General features: G+C 42.9%; 1 protein-coding gene across 4 annotated transcripts in view; it reads left to right on the top strand.

The window, feature by feature from the left end:
* Window positions 1-19,851, top strand: part of RabGGTa (Rab geranylgeranyltransferase subunit alpha) — a 65,123-nt gene that overhangs the window by 26,621 nt on the left and 18,651 nt on the right. For 3 of the 4 annotated variants that reach the window (XM_075701339.1, XM_075701365.1, XM_075701356.1), the window contains exons 6-10: window positions 385-468; window positions 7,621-7,703; window positions 11,410-11,502; window positions 14,645-14,799; window positions 15,493-15,581. In XM_075701339.1, coding sequence (XP_075557454.1) covers window positions 385-468; window positions 7,621-7,703; window positions 11,410-11,502; window positions 14,645-14,799; window positions 15,493-15,581 — 504 coding nt within the window. The remainder of the gene's footprint in view (window positions 1-384; window positions 469-7,620; window positions 7,704-11,409; window positions 11,503-14,644; window positions 14,800-15,492; window positions 15,582-19,851) is intronic. The other variant, XM_075701347.1, reaches the window with a different exon arrangement.

A 19,851-nucleotide genomic window follows, 5' to 3' on the forward strand; every position in this document is an offset into this window, starting at 1 on the left:
AATACCACCACCTCCCATTTCTCAAAGCGAGACACCTTTCCCCATACGTGGGGTGCATTTCCCTGTAGATTTTGATGGGCGTTTGTTCCTTGCTCTATAAAAAACGAATCACATTTCGTTGTTCGTACGCCGTGGACGTGTGAAGCACAACTGCCACGTTCAACAGCTGACAGCAGGGCTGTGCCGCAGAGCTACTAGCAGATAAGGCTGGGCCAGTCCAAGAAAGGTCCACTGCTGGGAATGGGTATGTTGACTTCGGATTTACATCCGTAATTTGGCTGAAAAAAGGGGGCAAAGAATTTCTGATTCGCCCTCATATTTTTCTTGCTGAATGACATCAGTACACTTAACTGTTACTCTTCTCTGTTTGGCTTCTCAAACAAGAGTACAACTTGGTCCAAAATGCAACATTCACGGATCCTGGAGATCAGAGTGCCTGGTTTTACCACAGGTGGTTGACAGGAAGAGGTAAATAATGCAATACTATATCAAAATACATACTTTCAGCAAATCTAAAAACTAGGCTTAATAGAATGTCCTAGTTGGTAAACAAGCTGTACAGCTTGTGTTGGCAGCTTGTTTACCAACTGCACAAGCTGTGTAGCTGCACTTTATGCCTTGTCAACATTACCTTCCATTTGTATTGCTTACCTGCCGCAATAGCCCAGTGCCTATGATGTTGCGCTGCTGAGCAACAACATAGGCTGACCTCGGTCGTGGCGGCTGCATTCTGATGGGGGCGGAATGCAAAAATGCTCATGTACCGTGCATTGGGTGCACGTTAAAGAAACCCTGGTTGTCAAAATTCATCCAAAGCCCCACACTACACAGTGCCTTATAATCATATTGTGGTTTTAGCATGTAAAACCCCAGAATTCATTTTTAATTATTTTTTGCTTCTTTTGCAATATACTGTTACTTATTTGCAATGCTTTATTTTTTCCAATGCTTCTTCTTTTTGTAATGGTGGCTAATTTTCTAGTTAACAAGTGTATGACAAACATTGTACAAAATTGTGCAACCTTGTTTCTTTGCACTTGAGGCAAAAAGAGCCCATGCCCTTACTTTTTCTTGAGGTTCACATAAGGAACCCAGAGTTTTTCATAGCGGATATGAATGAATCAGCGGTGGTGGTGGGGCAGAGCAGCCACTCATAATTTGTGGTAATGGAGAAAAGTGTGCTCTCATGTGGTATTGCTGCAAGAAAAAAAGCAGGCCAGTTTACGATTCATGTGCCTTTGAGTCTGTATAAATGCTGTCCTTTGGTTTAATGCAATGGCAATGCTACACTGGCACCCGCCATGGTGGCCGCATACCGAAGGAGGCGTAATGCAAAAATGCTCATGTACTGTCAGGGTGCCCACAATACATGCACCTTTGAAAACCCTTGAAATTCAAAAGTATGTTTTCAAGGCCCTTGAAAGTCATTTAATTATTTTTTCCCTTGAACATCCTTAAATTTCTTGAGTGATACAGTCTAAGATCGATTTTGTGATCTGCTTTCTATGGTGAGTGGGGATCCAGCAAACTTGCTATTTTTCAAACAACGGTACAGTAAAAAAGAAAAATATGCGATCCGTCACACCTTCCTACGTGTCACACACGTACCTTTGCCACACTCGCCTTTGATCCATGCGCCTCGCATGGCACACTTTCGTTGTAGTCACACCCTCTTGCACCTCTCCCCCTTCTTCGTACCACCCCTTCTCTGTTGGCGCTGTCGGACCCGTGTTACAGAGAAGTGAAAGAGAAGCAGAAGGAAGGCGCATGAGACTAGAAATGGGGCGAAATTCTGCCACAGCGAGTGCTCAGAACAAGGACGGCTGCAGCGGCTCAATATTTTTTTGTGCAGTCTATGTGTTTTTATCTTGGAGGCAATCGGCGAGGCTAACGCCTCCGGTGGTGTTGCAATAGTTGCAGATAAATCTGTAGCTTGTCAACAGATCGCTCTCCAGACACCCCTTGAGGCCGTGTCGGTTCGGGCAATTCTTTTTAACAAACTGGTGACTGTGCTCTTTATACATACCGCCTAACTATCACCTGAAAAAAAAAAAACGATTTCCATAACCTAATTAATCAGCTTCCTGACCCTTACATACTCATGGTTGATTTTAATGCCCACAATACGATGTAGGGAGATTTGCGATGCGACGCGAGAGGTCGATTAATTGAAAATTTTCTTTTGACCTCTAGTGCCTGCCTGTTTAATAAGAAGGAGCCGACGTATTACAGTGTACAACACAACACATATTCAGCAATGTATTTAGCAATCTGTTCTTCTTCTCTACTGCCTCACCTAGAATGGTCCGTGATCAAAAAGTTGTATGGAATTGACCACTTCGCTGTAATTTTAAACGTGATAACTCGTATGAGAACCCTCCACATTTTCCTCGATGGAAATTAGCATTGGCGGATTGAGAGCATTTTAAAGAGTCATCTTATTCACCACCAGATTTTATAAATAATTTTACTATAGATGATGCCATTGAATATTTTAACGCTTTTATTATTAATTCAGCCGAAAAGTTTATCCCGCAGACGAATGGTGTTTCACTAAGAAGACGTGTTCCCTGGTGGAACGAAGACTGTAAAGAGGCGCGAAAGAGACAGCACAAGGCATGGGGCGTATAGCGCAGATCGCCTAATGCCAAAAATTTAATTCACTTTAAACAAATTAAATGACAGGCAAGGCAGACACGACGTCAGGCAAAGAGAGAAAACTGGGTGAGGTTCCTCTCCGGCATTAATTCATACATGCAGGAGGCAAAAGTGTGGAATGACTTGAGAAAGCTACAAGGGCAACAAATCCATCTGTTGCCTCTGGTGAACAACCAAGGAGATACTTTGCAAGACCAGGCAGACTCTCTTGGGGAACACTTTGAGCATGTGTCGAGCCCAATACACTATTCCGAATCTTTCCTTAAATACAAAGAAATAGAAAAAATTAACCCATTCGTTTGCAAATGCAGATACGACGAAGCATATAACCGGCCATTCAGTATTGCCGAGTTCAGAGCTGCCTTGATCTCATGCAAGAGCACTGCACTGGGACCTGACCGAGTCATGTATGACATGATCAAAAACTTGCACGCTGACACACAAGTTAAACTACTCGCACTCTTGGGCTGCCGGATACCTATTTGGGCTACCTGTTTGAACACTATTTGGGCTGCCAGATATCTTCCACACACATGGAAAGAAGCAATTGTGGTCCCTGTTTTGAAGCAGGGGAAAGACCCATCCCTGGCGGCGAGCTGTCGCCCAATAGCTCTCACAAGCTGCCTGTGTAAGCTTTTTGAAAAAATGATTAATCGCAGACTCATACATTTCCTTGAACTCAACAATATACTTGATACCTATCAGTGTGGCTTCAGAGAAGGCCGGTCGACAACAGATCATCTCGTACGCATTGAAGGATATATTTGTGATGCATTTGTACATAAACAGTTTTTCTTATCAATATTCCTTGACATGGAGAAGGCGTATGACACAACATGGCCTTACGGGATCTTGCGAGACTTGTAGGGAATGGGCATCTGTGGAAATATGCTGAAAATAATTGAAAGCTATTTGTTGAATTGTATCTTGCACGTGAAAATTGGCAACGTATTGTCGCGACCTTTCACACAAGAAACAGGTGTACCCCAGGGAGGCGTGCTTAGTTGTACGCTCTTTATAGTGAAGATGAACACGCTTCGTGCTTCATTACCACCCGCCATTCTTTATTCCGTCTACGTGGACGACATTCAAATCGGCTTCAAATCCTGTAACCTTGTAGTATGCGAGAGACAGGTGCAGCAGGGCTTGAATCATTATGCAAAAAAGAAGTGAGGCGTGCAGACAGGACAGGAAGAGTAGAGAAGTGGACAACACGAACGCCGACTATCAACTGAAGGGAGCACTGAGGCAAAAAAAGAAAGAAAGAAGACACAAAACTCATCTGCGCATGCTCAGGAATGGTAACACCACGTGTTATGCAAATGAATGCGCAATATTGTACAGGCATAAGAATGAAGATACGCGTCTTATGGTAGAGGCATGGCATATCTATAATGGTGGAAGTGCGTGCGTGAGTCAGCCTTCGATTACTTTACGTAAGGAAGAGATTAAGTGCCTTAACAGTTATCTCTCACGTAGACCGGCATGTGTACCCGACTGACACGTGGTGTTACCATTCCTGAGCATGCGCAGGTGAGTTTTGTGTCTTCTTTTTTTTTTCGCCTCAGTGCTCCCTTCATTTGATAGTCGGCGTTCGTGTTGTCCACTTCTCTACTCTTGTGTCCTGTCTGCACGCCTCACTTCTTTTTTGCATAATGAATTCTTACCAACTAGCTCAGCTTTCTGTCGTTCTAAGCAGGGCTTGAACAAGGTTTCCAAGTGGGCAGACAAAAACGGATTGAAAATCAACCCCCACAAAAGTTCTTGTGTTCTTTTTACTAGAAAGAGAGGCCTGGTTCCAGATTCTTGTGTTCAACTGTGTGGACATCAAATACCTATCAACAAGGAACACAAATTTCTAGGTAATATACTTGACTCCAAGCTTACTTTTATTCAGCGCATTAAATATCTTAAAGAAAAATGTCTAAGGACAATGAACTTACTTAAAATTCTATCCCACACAACATGGGGTAGCGACAGGAAGTGTCTGATGAATGTTTATAAGAGCCTAATTCGATCACGATTGGACTATGGTGCCGTCGTATATAACTCTGCCGCTCCGAGTGTACTAAAGATTCTAGATCCTGTCCACCATCTAGGTATCTGCGTAGCCACTGGCGCTTTCAGGACAAGCCCTATTGAAAGCTTATACGCGGAATCAAATGAATGGTCACTCCATCTACAGACAACTTACATCAGCCTCACATATTTCCTGAAAATACACTCCAATCATTAACATCCATGTTTTAACACTGTTAATGATATGACCTGTACTACACTTTTCCATAACCGTCTCTCTGTAAGACAGCCTTTGTCACTTCGTGTGAGGGAGCTTAGTGATGAAATGCATGTCCCACTCCTCAAGCTTAGCATCCAACCAAGCTGTTACCACTTTGGGAGTGGCAGGTGATAGAATGTGACATATCCTTTTCAGAAGTAACAAAACACACACCAGAGATTAAAATCTGAATGCATTTCCTAGAACTCCAGCACAAGCACTCCTGCACAGAGTTCTACACATACGCCTTGAAGTCAAATGCCGGAGTGTCCTGTGCTGCCGTCGGCCCATCCTTCTCAGAATCCGATGCACTGCATCCGGAAACAAGTATCCTTACGGTCGAGGCTTACACATTACTGTCTGCTGCGAAGCATATAAGAAAATCAAAACTTCAAAAATCAGCTATATATACAGACTCCCTAAGCGTCGTGAAGGCCTTGACGTCACTCTATACACACAAAAATCCAGTACTTAATGAAATCTATTCCGTCTTGTGTAAAGCGTACATATCTAACCAGCACATCATTATATGCTGGGTGCCTGGCCATAGGAGCATCGAGGGTAACGTTCTGGCGGACGAGATGGCCACGTCAATAGCATCACAAGCTGTTGACCCTACCGCTGAGGTGCCTGTCACAGATCTGAGGCCTTTCTTACGAAAGAAACTGCGAAACTACTGGCAATGCATGTGGGACGCGGAAACAAGTAAGAAGCTCCACCTGATAAAGTCACAGTTAGGATTCTGTCCCTCTACTACAAAATTGCGCCGAACAGATGTCCTATTCTGTCGTCTCAGAATAGAACACACATTTGGCACCCATAATTTTCTACTCACCGGAAGTGAGCCTCCAACCTGTGGTAGATGCGGGGAGAGGCTGACCGTACTTCACGTCCTCCTAGAGTGTCGGGAAGCCGAATCTGAGAGAGACATTTTTCCTTACTGGCAGCACATTCCTCTTCATCCTGCAATGTTTCTCGGTCCAGAACTGCTTTTTAATACAGACACAGTCCTAGGTTTCCTCAGAGATGCGGTCTTACAAGTTATTAGTCCCATACATTCGTAGCGCTTCCTCTCTTTAGAGGATGCCGCTGGGATAGTCGTACTGCAAGAGCACATGCCTCCAGGCCCTTGTGTTTCAAGGGCTCCGGTGAGGCAGTTGTGCTGTAGCGAATTTTTGCATCTTACATGTTCTGTATATATCATTCTTCCACAATGCAGTGTAAGGCTCATAGTACTCATCATTAGACATCACCATAATCTTATTGCATGTAGATTTTACACACTTTACAGCGACCATTTTTAGGCCCCTTTATAGCTACGTCACATCAACTTCACAGAACTCATCATTCCACCGCGAAATCACTAACACTGTCTTGGTGCTCTTTGGCCATACCTGGCCCTTGCGCCACTAAACAACACACATTCAAATTCAATTCACTTGGAGGCAATCGGCAGCGGCTGCAAAGGCTCGCCAAGCCAAGACAGCTGATAGCACCATCCCACTGTGGGTGATGCTACTATAAGCTGCCACCGGAGTGAAGGCAAAAACTTTGCAGGCTTCGTTTCGTACCCTCTATGTAAAGATATCAACACTGCATGAAACAGTATCTCCGGTAGCGGACTCTAAATTGAACAAAATTATTTTTTCCTTAGCGTATGTTTTTTTCTGGTTGCACGATAATTCTAAGTTTCACGCCCCTTCCATGCCAAAAAAAAATTTGTCAGAACTACTTATTTGCATAAAAGGTTCAATTTCAATGTAGTGAAATTTTGATATAATAAAGGAAAGGGCTAATATTACCAACTTCATTAATATAAGTGTAGCTATAGTGTTTTAGAAATGTTGTGGCAGCAAAAAATTGGTGCATGGGATGCCACTCTGAACCCTTGAAAAAACTTTGACAGGGCCTTGAAAGTCCTTGAATATCTTTGAATTTTTATTGCTGAGACCTGTGCAAACCCTGACTGTACACTGAGTGTACGTCACACCATGTCTTATAAGCAGGTCAAGGTTTTGGCACGTAAAAACCCAGATTATAGATTTTTTAATTTTTTAATTTTTATTGTCTACACTGGCAAGAAAGTGTGGTGCCCACATTTATCCTGATAAAGTGCTATATGTTTGTTCAGTGCCAGACATAGTAGCCCTGTAATCAGGCCACTAGAATCCTATCATAATCGGTGTACCATGGCATTCTTGGAATGGGACCTGTTCAAAACCTTGGAAATGTGTGGCCTTGTTATTTTGTTTAAATGGCTGCAGTCAAATAGTAATTGGATCATTCTAAACAACTGTAACACTCTGTAACATATAACGTTTTTTTTGCTATGCAAGGCTTTATGATGGCCTGTCATTAGACGTTTTTGTGTGCGTGTGAGAAAAGAATGTCCAGTAAGAGAAAAGCGCAAAGGTTGGCAGAAGGAGTGCACGTGGATAAACTTGCGCGGCCTCTTTAACATAATGGTTACAATTGTGAAAACTGATCTTGTAACTTTGGTGAAATCTTTATCATGGTTGAATTTTTAGCAGTTAGGAAATTTGTGTATTCTGGGCTTGATTAGCATGTTTTTATTTTTTATTTTTATTTTACTTTGCTGGTGGCTACATTGAGAATTACTCTCATGTAAGAATTTAATTGTGTTTCAACATTTTAATCAGAACTACTTTTCGTGCCTTTTATAGAAAGGCCTGCTCTGGACTTTCTCTTACTTTATATTTCGAGGGAGACTCGTAAGGTTATTCTCCACTTCACCCGACAGATCTCGGTGAGCATGCCTTCATTGGTCATAAAACATTTTTTGTACAGTCAAGTGTTGTATGTTTATGTCTGTAACATCTGTGTCAAGTCTTTCACGAAAAGATTGAGACTGGAATTGATGTAATATTACTATAGTTTTATTGCTAATGGCCAAACATTTTAAAATTGTTTTAAGAACAGTGAATGCAATTAGTTTGCATACACTAATGGGACCTTAGGATATCAAAGAAATGGTGTCAGCAACAATGCAGACATGCAAAGAAATGGAGTCAGCAACAATGCAGACATGCAGAACCTATGCTCAGCTTGGGCTTCTGCATGTACTAAACTAATGGTGTTCATGTTGCCATCATTTTTATGCACCATTTTCATTACTTTTTTTGTTACATAGGTGCCTGTGCCATTCGCTTCTCTTTACCAGATGAACCTGAATAAGCATAGAGGGAACAAAAGAAAACCTGAAGCCCCTTCCCGAAACTCCAAAATAATATTGCGAGCCTTGAAAGCTTGAGCGAAAGAAATGGAAAAGGTTGCTGCAATGGCTTCAGGGCGTTTACGATCTTAGCTCCCCACCAAACAGTCTGCTACACAACCGAGTCAGAGCAGTGTTGGTTGCATCATCTCCTCATTGTGGATGAACTTGATGACCGGAAGTCAACTGGGCCACTGCATTGCATGCTGCCCCTGCTGGCAATCACACAGCTTGACTTTACACCTCCATTCTCCACAAGCTGTTTCTGCTGCAAGTATTTTAGCAGATGGGCATTATTCTGAGCATGTTGTCCTCAGCGTTGTTGACTCATTGGCATATGTGGTTCACAGAATTGTGGATGTTGTGTTCACTGCCATTTCCATCATTTCTTAAGCTCTGCATCACCTTCAGTGAGCAGCTCGGCTTCAATGTTTAATAACTGGCTACTGACCTCGGCTCACTCTGTTCACCAGCCTCACTCTGTGTGATGACCTTGGCACAACAACCTGTACTGGAAACGGATCACTGGCCTGTGCTATGTGCTGGTGCCATGAACATTATGGGGAACATGCCTGGCAGTGCCCGAAGCCCTGTGACTTTATAGCAAAACCCTGGGCAATGTACTGAAGGTGGCTAGTGCCTTGCTCAACATTCAGATCCCTGTTCCGTATTACTAACAACTTAACCAAGATCTACTACCTCATTGCCATGGATGCTGAGGTGTGCATCATCTTTCCTATGCTGGAGGAGTGCTACCCATCACCATATTTAGTGGGTTGGCTAAATATATGTGTTCAATAGTCAGTGACGCTAAATAACAGCTTGCAGTGGACTTTTCGCTCACTTTTCCTAATTCATGCCCTTTATCAGTGCAGTCTTACTCTGGCACTTCAAGTAGTCGTTGACCTCTGACATTGCCGGCTCCTGGACTGCTATACTTAGCACCTTAAGTTATTACATTAATGTTGCCATTGCTGTGTTTTGTTCAGGTGCATAGCAAGGTCTCGTCTCCATAGTCTGCTGTCCTCCCAGAATGTGTCAAGCTTTTTCGGCCCCTGTCATATGACATATGTAATGTCATGCACTACATTGTAATGATCAGAACACCAGTCTTCACTCATTCTTCCCACCTCTCCCCGATTTTCAGACTTCTACCAGTTGCCACCACCCCTACTTGCGAGCATCATTTCACCAAGGTCTCTTCAATGCTCTGCTCTACTAGTATGGTGTTGCACATAAAAAGGCCAACTGCAATGAAATTTCGGACTGTGTAAAAGCCTAGTTTAAGTTAGTGTAGGTATAGAGGAACCTCCTTACAAAGTTTGACGTTTGAAATACGATCGAAAGTGTCATGAAAAGCTAACAAAAATAGCCGTTTTTGTGTACCGAAACTGACCCTCTGTGGTGGTGTAGTGGCTTTGGTATTGTGCTGCTAAGCCAGAGAGCATGGAAACAGATCCCGGCTGCAGCAGCCACATCTTGTTGGAGCTGAAATGCAAAACTGCCCTTGTATATTGGGTGCACGTTAAATAACCCCAGGTAGTCAAAATTAATGGAGAGTCCCCCACTATGGCGTGCCTCATTATCATATTCTGGTTTTGGCATGTAAAATCCCAGAATTTAATTTGTATACAGAAACTGAAAAAAAAGAAACACCACCATTACTGCTTGCCAGAAGTGACGCATTACCTAGAATGCCCAGCTCCTTGCCATGACCTCTGAGGTAAGCCAAGACCACGTGAACACTTGCTATTGATAGCTCTTCAAAATGTGCGATCTGGACTTTGCTACTGGACTAAGCTGGACTTAGCCATCAGTCAAGTGCAGGACAAAGCCAGTCTGCACCACATAGCATGGTTAGACTGGAGCACACAAGCACAAGAACGCACTCCAGCTTGACCGTGCACATAGTAGGCATTGCGCTACATGCACCATAGTTGCACGTAGCTGCATCTGCTGCGTGTGGCTGCCCAATCTCCGATGCCGTGCTGTTGCGGAGCGTAGATACCTTGGTCGCCGTGAAGTGCCGCGACGAGCTCTTCGTTGTCAAGATGCTCGGACAATTGCGTGGTCTGATTGGTCTGTGTAGGTGATGTAGCTCCAAGCTTGTAGTGACGCAAGCCAGCTCGAACACCTAGCAAACGCAGCTGCTCGTGACGCACTGAAAAATCTTGGAAGGGGCATGCTGGGACTTAAGTCATAGCGACAACTATCAGGTGCACACGTCATCTGCTTAGGTGCTGTTTAAAGGCTTCTAACAAGAAAACTATACAATTACCAGCCCTATGGCTTCACCAAGATTAGTTCAGTGATATATACTAGTACTGAAGGGAAATTTCGTTGCAGTAGACCGTTAAAGCTTGTCTTCTGCGCTACACTGCAGCTCCTTGGTGACTTCTGCTACTCATCACCAGCTGCACCTCTTGATCTTGTTGACTATGCCAGTGGTGTCAAGACTGTTATGCATATTGTTCTACCACCTCTTGCTTGACAACATTCCTAGGAGAGCTTAGTTAACCATGCACTTTTCATGTCATGTCATGCAGAACGATGCCACACACACACCCCTTCAACCCCCTGCAATGTCCTGTGTAAAGTGGTACAGCACTACTTAAAACACTTTGTCCTCCTCCGCAATAGTTATGAGAATTTGATTGAATCAAACCTGCCTGCCAGTGTCATTTTTGACGACAACAACCATCTGCTTCCCCAAAACATAGTGCTTGCCTGTCCAAGTAAAGAGTCACTCGTTCATCTAGTGACCTCTTTGCTAACTTGGTGGTCAGCCACAGTCTGTTTTCCAAAGGCCAAAGGAGCTGACCAAGGTCCTCACACTTGGCATGGTACAGCAACGCATATGCTGGTGGCAATCAGGATCCGAGGGCACTGACTGGTTGCTCACGACAATTGACAAGTGGCTACTTCTGTCTTGGAGTTGAAAATAGTGTGCTTGCTGCATCTCACCTAATGTCTCCTCACAGCAACACACATGTATACACAGAAACACATTTGCCTGTCCTTTCTCTGCCTTGTCAATTTCACACCGTTCAGCATGTTAGCAGACAGCACAAACTTCCCCAGCAACAAGTTCTCTTGCTGCCTGCTGGCATTTTTGATAGTATATACATTAATTATCCAGTATGTAAGCTAGAGTACTCATGAGCCTTGTGCTGGGGCTGTTAGCTTATGAAGTGTAGCAGCTTTGACATGCATGTGCTTTTTTTGTTCTTCATTGCTACAGCTCGCAGATACAAATATTTACATTACTGTAAATGGGTCATCACTTCAACTCTCATGGGAAGCTCCATGCCAGTCACTTTGCTCGTCGCTTTGGGTAAGCACTAACATTCATGCTTCATAGGTTCAAAACTATGTTAAAGGACCCCTCACTAGGCCGCATAGCAAATTTTGGTTATATGCTGGAAGTTGTTACGTGCCCTCCAAGGAGTGTTCTATCGCAAGAATTTTTCAAATGAGTTCATTATTAGGAGAGATAAAAATATTTGAAGTGCCGTGAACCCATGATTTCAGAAGGCGAGCATCACTGCCAACATACACTCTCCACTCTCTCATACACTCTCATACACCAACATACACACTCCAGTCTAGCCTCTGCAAGCGGAATTCCTTCCCTGTATTCACCTATACCAGAGCCGGAGGATCACGTCACAAATAAGTCACAAGCCCTGCCACTATTTTTTTTTATCCTTTCTTCCCTCCCTCCCTCCCTCCCTCCCTCCCTCCCTCCCTCCCCCCCTCTCTCTCTTTTTCCTTGCACATTTTGGTTGATTGCTGAGTGGCGCACTTCTGGTGACGGTCTTGTGTACGAGCTGTTGTGTTTGTCTCGTTTCGCGTAGCAGACAATTTTGCGTGCTCTGCACGAGAACACCTGATTAGCGCTTTAAGTCAGTGTCACAATCACGAGCACTGAGGCAGACACGAGAGGATGAAAGAGCATGATCGCAGCGCTGGAGCACAGTAGAAAAATGACATAGTTTGATCCTCTGCACACGTGATTGGATGACATGGGAACAAGCAGACGAAAAGGAAGTACATATCTCTTGCAGCGGTACGGAGAAAAACAAAAAAGCACAGACATTTGGTTTGTATGTTTTAGTATTTCTCTAAACTTTAATTCATCTATTGAAGCAACAGATTAAACAAATAACTGATGTTGCCTTGAATAATTCTTGGATTCGCATGTCACTGTGAGTGACATCACAGCACCGCCGTGTACTTAGGTGCACTTATGCGATTTATGTCAACGTTCCGGCTGGGAGCGCGGCACCTTTGAGGCGAAGGGCATGGTTTGAAATTTAAGCTCTTTCCGCAGCACATAGGTGTGTAATAATTAGCAGACACGATCGTTAGCATGCATTGTATACACTGCGCTTGTCAGCTAAAAATGGCCAGACCTGGTGAGGGGCCTTTTTAAAGACCAAAAAACATACTGCTTTTCTTTTACACTTCAAAACTCATAAAATTTTGAAATTGACAGAACTGGCCTAAGTAGGTGCAATTATAGAGGGACACTAGATAGAAATGCTAAAGCACTTTATGCTGATAGATCATTGTTTTATGTGTGTTTGCATTTCCTTAGTACAACACAATTCATTATGGCCCGAAAAAGTAAATGTCAAACCTGCCTTTATAATTTCAAGCCCAAGCCATGACAGCAGCAATGTCATTGGGATGTCATGAGTTTGGCTGTGTTTTTACATGTTTGGGTCTTATGCATGAAAGGTCCATAAAAGCTCCTAGGCCTAGCAATGTAATGGATTTTTGATCAATAGGCAACTAGCCTTAAGCAAACACTGCCAAAGTCATGGGCAACTGTTGTGGGAATTCCAAGGTAGCATCGCCACCCACTTTTCATTTCTTCCATCCTTAGTATATCAAGCCTCTACTTGTGGTTAAACTTTCAATTTCCTACAAAAACTGTAATAGAGGGAACTCTGGTACTGCAATTATTCAGCTACCTAGGGAATGGGGGTTTTGTCTACTTTTCGTACTTGTGGCTTCAGACATTCTTGTGGCATTATTTTATTGTGTTTTATCTTCATAGTTTAGAAGTCTTTGAGCACATGCATGGTCATGACGAATTGTTGCACTTATAACACAATATTTTGTCAAAATGATCATTTGCTAAGTCACAAAGTCATTTGAAGCCAGAAGGATGAAGTTTAGGCAAATCCATATGCTGCCCCATGATTGCAATACTGGCTGAACTGCATACTTGAGCTCCTATAGACGCTAGTGCCAGAATTCTCTCGAGAAATGTCTAAAGAAACTCTACGGTTAAACTGACCCCTTTGTTGTTCTGTGACTGTAACCTTCCAATCTTGCTTTACTTGAGGGGAGACTAAAGAAAAACACTTGGACTGATAAAGTATTTATCTAAAACCCTATTTTCAACAAGTTTATGGTAAGGTGTTGATTAATGCTAGAGAAAATGAAGGTCAAACTTCCATATTAATTTCGGGCCATAACCTCTGCGCCAGCGCATCAGTAAGACGTCGTGGACTTCGAAGTGTTTTCTCGTATTTGGGCTGTTGTGACACAGTATATGTGCCCGAAATTTGCTAAGTTCAGTCTTTCGGTTTTTTAGAATGCAGTGTACCTCAACTTTACCAATAAAATTTTTATTAAGCCCGAGCAGATGCCATCAAATTCTGTGACATCACAGCAAGCTGGTATGGCAATTTCACTTTGGCATTGCCACTCGTTTTTTTATGTTTCCATCCTTGCTGGCTTATCAAGCCTCCTTTCATGGTAAAAGTGGGTTTTTTTATTTGTCAATTTGTAATTTTGGTACTACTTATACTACATCTCAAATTATTTTTCTCTTTAGCCTGTCCCTTTAACATCTTTTTAGCATCCTTTTGAGGCTCTTAAGTACGTAGCACAATGTTACTGCTTCCTTTGTGTCCACAATAATACAGAAAATTGTCAGTGGCTTTTGAACAGCTACACTTGGTCAGTAAAAAAAGAAAAATGCTCATTGTTTTGTTTAATTGTATTTGCCTCTAAATATGGTCTGATTCATTACATATCCTGGAGATGCACTTGTAGTGTGGTCTTGCTCCTGATACCTTGTGCATTTGTGGTTTGATCTGTTCTTACGATACCACATGGCCAATTTGACTGGTGGTTATTGACATTCTGCCAGATATTAATTTAGTACTTGTAATTGAGTAACATCAGACACTTTTTAGCTTGGATATCACTCTCTCAGGTTTGGCTATGTTTGTAATTATTTGGCACTGTGAAGGGTATGAAAAAAAAATTAAAATTAGGCAGGTTCCGTCAAACATGGCCTCCAGCAAGCGTCCCACCTCCGAGATTTAATTGTACAAATGGTGCACTTCAGCCATATTGGCATTAGTAACATATGGAAATGTGTACCTTCCATAATGCTGTATGTTGAAATAACAAGAAATGTTATATTATAATTGCAAATCTACTGTTGCTTTCAGTGGTGCCATCTGCATGAAGGATCACTCCCTGGTGATTGCACAGTGAAGGCTGTAGTGCAAGCAAAAGATGAATTTGCAGTTGCTAGTCTTTTCATATCATCAACGCAAAATGAATCAAAAGCCACTGGAAACATTCCACGCAATCATCTGTTCAGGTACAGCTTGTTTTGATTACCTCAAAGCTGAAGAATGCTTCAGGCATTAATGAGGTCACATTTTAATGCTACATTTCTTTCATTTACTATGCGGCTGTTCAGAGAGAACTGATGTGCTGTGTCATTATACCCGTAAAACGTGCTTGCATATAATACAGAATTTCAGAAAATATTTTACTTGTTTTCATTTCTTGCCCCAGAAAGTAACATACCAAGCCACATTCTGCTTGGTGCTTGTTCTAAATTAGTCACATAAAATATATTATTCAAGATTTTTTGCATGTTCAAGGGATTGAGGCCTCATTCCAATATTACGGAGTCTGCAGCTCTTGAATAAAGCAAAAAAAAAAAAAAAAAAGAGAAATTTTGTGTCAGTACTCCTTTTGGGGCATGAAACCACATAAGTTGTTTTTTTCCCTTACGTTTTCTTTTCCTTACACTTTGAAAATGGTGGGTGTTCAGCTTTGATATGAAGACTTCTTTTTAGTAGGTCGTAGAAACATTATCTTTTGGTCGTGCAGTACTCATCATAAGAATCATGTTGAAAAGGAAAGTAGTTTTCATCATGCCAGGATTATTGTGCATCATGGCCATAAGAAGTGTTTTTTTTTTTTTTTCTAAACTCTTGAAACTTACTTATGTGGTGGTTGGAAAATGCGTGCGTGTATTCCTTTTCTCACTTTGTGCCTTCAGTTGTGAACTGAGTGCAGCCCGCACTTCTGTGTTGGAGAATGAGCTGAAGACATGTAGGCAGCTGCACGACCTCGAGCCTCTCAACAAGTGTAAGTGCCCGACAAATTGTCTCAGAGTAGTAATGTACACTGTCCTGTTTGTCTGGAGAAAGAATCTTGTTTGGTTTCTGGAATTTTAAAAAGAAACCCACCATCTCTATTTATCTTATCTACCTTTTATTAAACCTAGTCATGGAGTTTGTTCGTTTATTCTTTATTTGCTTTTGTGTGTGTGATTCATTTTCTACATTTTGCATAGAGGAATATCATAGAGGGTATTCTGCAAGCAGTGTTCAATGTAAGAACTGAAACCACAAGTGATAGTCCAACTGATAATAGTGAAACCCAGGCAAATTGGTCATTTGTTACGTACTCACAACTTCAAATTTCTTCTCTGGCTCACATTTGGGTCATCTAGGTTTTGCACCACAGGTGCACCAGCCCATCTTCATGTACCTTGCCAGGAATGTTTGATGCAAAGGCCACAGGCGTGAAGAAACCATCATTCTTCTTCTTTTTCAGCCAAGCTTTTCACATTATTTTACATTTTAAGGAATGTGTGACATATTCATAATGATAGAGTGGTGCCAACACTGCATACCTTCCTCAGACTAAACAAAAGCCTAGTGACACCGTAACACTTAAGATCAGTCCTTATCAACAACTGGTCTCTTAAGACCAAGAAAAACTACTTTCTTGATCAGGTGGCATGCCCAGGTACGTGCTTGCATCAGCGCCCTCGTGTATGTGGACAAAGCGTCAATTCCTCCAGTTTGTTCAGATAAAAGCATCTTTTCTTTGCCTATGCACATAGATACTGGCTTAACGTTATGTTACAGTTCATTGCCTTCACTTTTCGTTCTGTACGGCTGCATCATCTGGTGGCATTTTAAATGTACTACACATTCATTTTTTGTCCGTGATGATGCAGCAATGTCTTGCACAAAGTATCCATTTTCTCAAAAATCGGTAACAACAAAGTGATTAAACACTTGCCATATAGTGTATTGCATCTAGCTTTGTGTTATACCAGAATATTTGGTTTATCTTTTCTGGCCTAATTTTGAAAAGGATGAAAGCCAATGTCCATGAGGAGGAACACTTGAGTATGAGAAGGATACAGTAGAACCTCATTCATATGAAAGCATATTTAGCGCCAGCAAACAAGGACAGAAGGGAGACGACACCACAATGTGCTAACTTCAACAACTTGATTTTCAGGAAATACACCTATATAAAAAATGTGTCGATTAACGGACCCATACCGTAAGCCAGCTGCCGGATGCTCCATGAATCATCGAAAAGCGCCAGTGGGTTGCGTAGAAGCTGTTGTATATGAGCTTCCGCTGTCCTGTGGGAAAAAATACATCGGACAGACAGGAAGATGTCTTAATGACCGATTACGGGAACATAGCCTAAATGTGAAAAATAAGCAATACGGTCATCTATCAACCCACTGTCAGGAATGCAGCTGTGCGCCGTTGTATGGATCCTGCCGCGTTCTTGCGAAGCACAAAGATAAAGACGTGCGAGAGATTATTGAGCCTCAGGCTATCAGGCGGAATAGTGATACGTGTGTTAGTGCCCCTTCGGTCGACTTGTTAGATAAGGAGATGGCTTTTTTGGATTGTTAAGATTTGGATGAGGTGACGCCACTGTGCATGGGTTATATAGAGGTGTGTTTTCTGAAAATCAAGTTGGTGAAGTTAGCGCATTGTGGTGTCGTCTCTCTTCCGTCCTTGTTTGCTGGCGCTAAATATGCTTTCAGTTTACCAACATGCCCAACAAATGGCAATGCTCATTGATATGTTATGAAAAAAAAAAAAATGCGAGAAAAAAAACTTAACCCAGCAAACGTTCGATCCGAAGTAACTAAAAAAGTTTGACCAACTTATATATTGTTGACATCTATGTGATGTGAAGCGCTGTGCATATCGTTGTGGCACAATACGCCGATGCACATCGAGCTGGTGGTGCTCCGGTGGCCCAAGACACATTTTGTTGTTTTTCTATTGCGTGGAGTTTTAAGAGGGCGATGGGAAACTGAAACAAACTTGAGCTGGTGGGCGACGCCGGATGCCACCAAAGTGAAATGTGATGTCCACATTGCGCCACCTGCAGCAGGGAATGGCAGTGCCTTTGGATTATCGCCTACTGGAAGCATGTAGTACGCTACCAATGGCACTACGCACCACATGCTGTAAAACAGATAGGGGAAGATGCTTATTGCAATAGGCATAGATGGAAAGTTTTCATTCTTTGGGGGGGGCTATTTCTTTTCTCATTTCTACTTCACACTTATCCGTCTCAAAGCAGACTGATCACATTGATAACAAAAGTCCTTTGATAACATGGCTGATGTGCCTGCCACTCCCACCACGCACGAAGCACGAAAAGCAATGCGATAGGCATATAGAATGTTTCGTAATCCTGCCTCTGCTCGCACCGAATCGCAAAAGTGCATGCAGCTATATTTTGCATCAGAAACTTGCTCCGGACCAAAGCCACATTAAAGTGACAGTTTTATTTTTCATGAGCGTGTATACGTGCTGCAAAAACAGCTTCATGGCAAAAGAATAAAAGCGAAATAAACAGACTGGGAAACGACCCACGTATAGAGAAAAGGCGAAACTGATGCGTTCAAGAAAGTAAATGTACCAATTCTAAATGTGCCGAATTGGCAACTGAAACGTCTCAAAAAAAAAGAAATCCACACAGAATCTTTTCTGGGATTTGTCTGAATGATGCATAAGCATTTCGTAGTACTGACGTGATATTTTTTGGTGGTATGCTGGTGTGTTTCATATAATTGCGAGAACGACTGTGCTAGAACCGTGAAACGTAGAAGAGGCGAGCAGAAGCAATGTTCACTGGTGTTGTAGACAGCCTGTATCGGATGTAGACTTGAGATGGAATGACCAGGGAGATGTAGCAAATGAAGAAAATATATGCAACATTTATTAGGTACACCGAACCATTATGAACCGTGATCAACTGCGCTCTGGCAGCTACGTCTGGCACAGCCCGTATCTTGAAAGCAATCTGTGAAAGCGACAGAGTGTGGCATGTGCTGAGAGCTCTGTGAGTGCTGTGTGCTTGCCACTTCGTTGGCATTGAACGAGAGGCAGCACGCAGGTGAATTCGCTTGCTGCTGCGGGCGCTGTGCTGAAAGCTATCGCCTTACGGTATGGACGGAGGGACAGTTTTTCTGTTGGGTAAGGATAGAAATGCTTACGCATTTAAAACCATCAGATTTCAGTGCGCCCTTATTATCTATGAATTCGTAAGCGCCGTTGAATACCAGCTGCTGCCTAGAGGACATGTTCGAATAGGTCTCCTTCTGCGACTCACATCGTCTGCAATTCTATGGCAGACATCCGTTATCCTTGCCTTGCGCTCATCTGACGTTCGTCTTGATCATATAAACACAATCTTTCAGATAGCCCCTAAGAAAGAAATCGAGTGAAGAGAGGTCAGATGACCTAGTTAGCCAATTTACAAGCCCATGCCTTCAAATCTGATGTGCCTTCCATGACGTTGCTCAAAAAGTTCAGTGACTCATTGACTTTTGTGAGGACCCAATTCGAGAAATCTAGACGATTTCGCCGCTCCCTATCTTTCAACTATTGGTGCAGGTTGAGTCCTTTAAAATCCTCCAAACTGATGACTTGGAAATTGGTACCTGGGCGGCCACGTCCCACATGCTAGCATGCTCTGCCCCCTCCGGTAAACTCCGGAGGGGGATCGAGCCACAGAGGCCCACCTTAGTTGGCATCTATGGCAATAGGTTTGGCCGTGATAGCTGTGAAGCAGCGTCTTTAGGCCTGGGCAGAGACTTGCTGGTACCGGAATAAGAAACTGCGCGCTGTCGTTTTCATGTGAGACGAGCTACTGTTCTTGAACGTGTGCGCCTTGCGTCATTTCTTGTTCACATGGGATCTAGCGGCCGGAAAACATATACAATCGCAATCTGCGGCAAGGAATGGCAGCGCGTTTCGGTTATCGCCTGTTGAAAGCGTTTGCTAAGCTTCCGACAGCACCACGCGCTGGTGAAACAGATAGGCGAAGATGCTTATCACAATAGGAATCACGGTGATAGCTGTGAATGCGGCGTGCGACGACCCTGGAGCAGCTTTGCTGGTACCGAAATGAGAAACTGAGTGCGTGCTGGCATTTTCATGTGAGACAGGCGGGTGAGTATTGCGGTGAAGCTGCCACGACAGGCAGCTATATACTGTTCTCGATCGCGTGCACCTAGATTTTCTTGTTTACATGGGATCTAGCGGCCATAAAACGTATCATACGATCGCAGTTTGCCGAC

This window comes from Dermacentor variabilis, chromosome 1 (assembly GCF_050947875.1).
Source record: "Dermacentor variabilis isolate Ectoservices chromosome 1, ASM5094787v1, whole genome shotgun sequence".
Lineage (NCBI taxonomy): Eukaryota > Metazoa > Arthropoda > Arachnida > Ixodida > Ixodidae > Dermacentor > Dermacentor variabilis.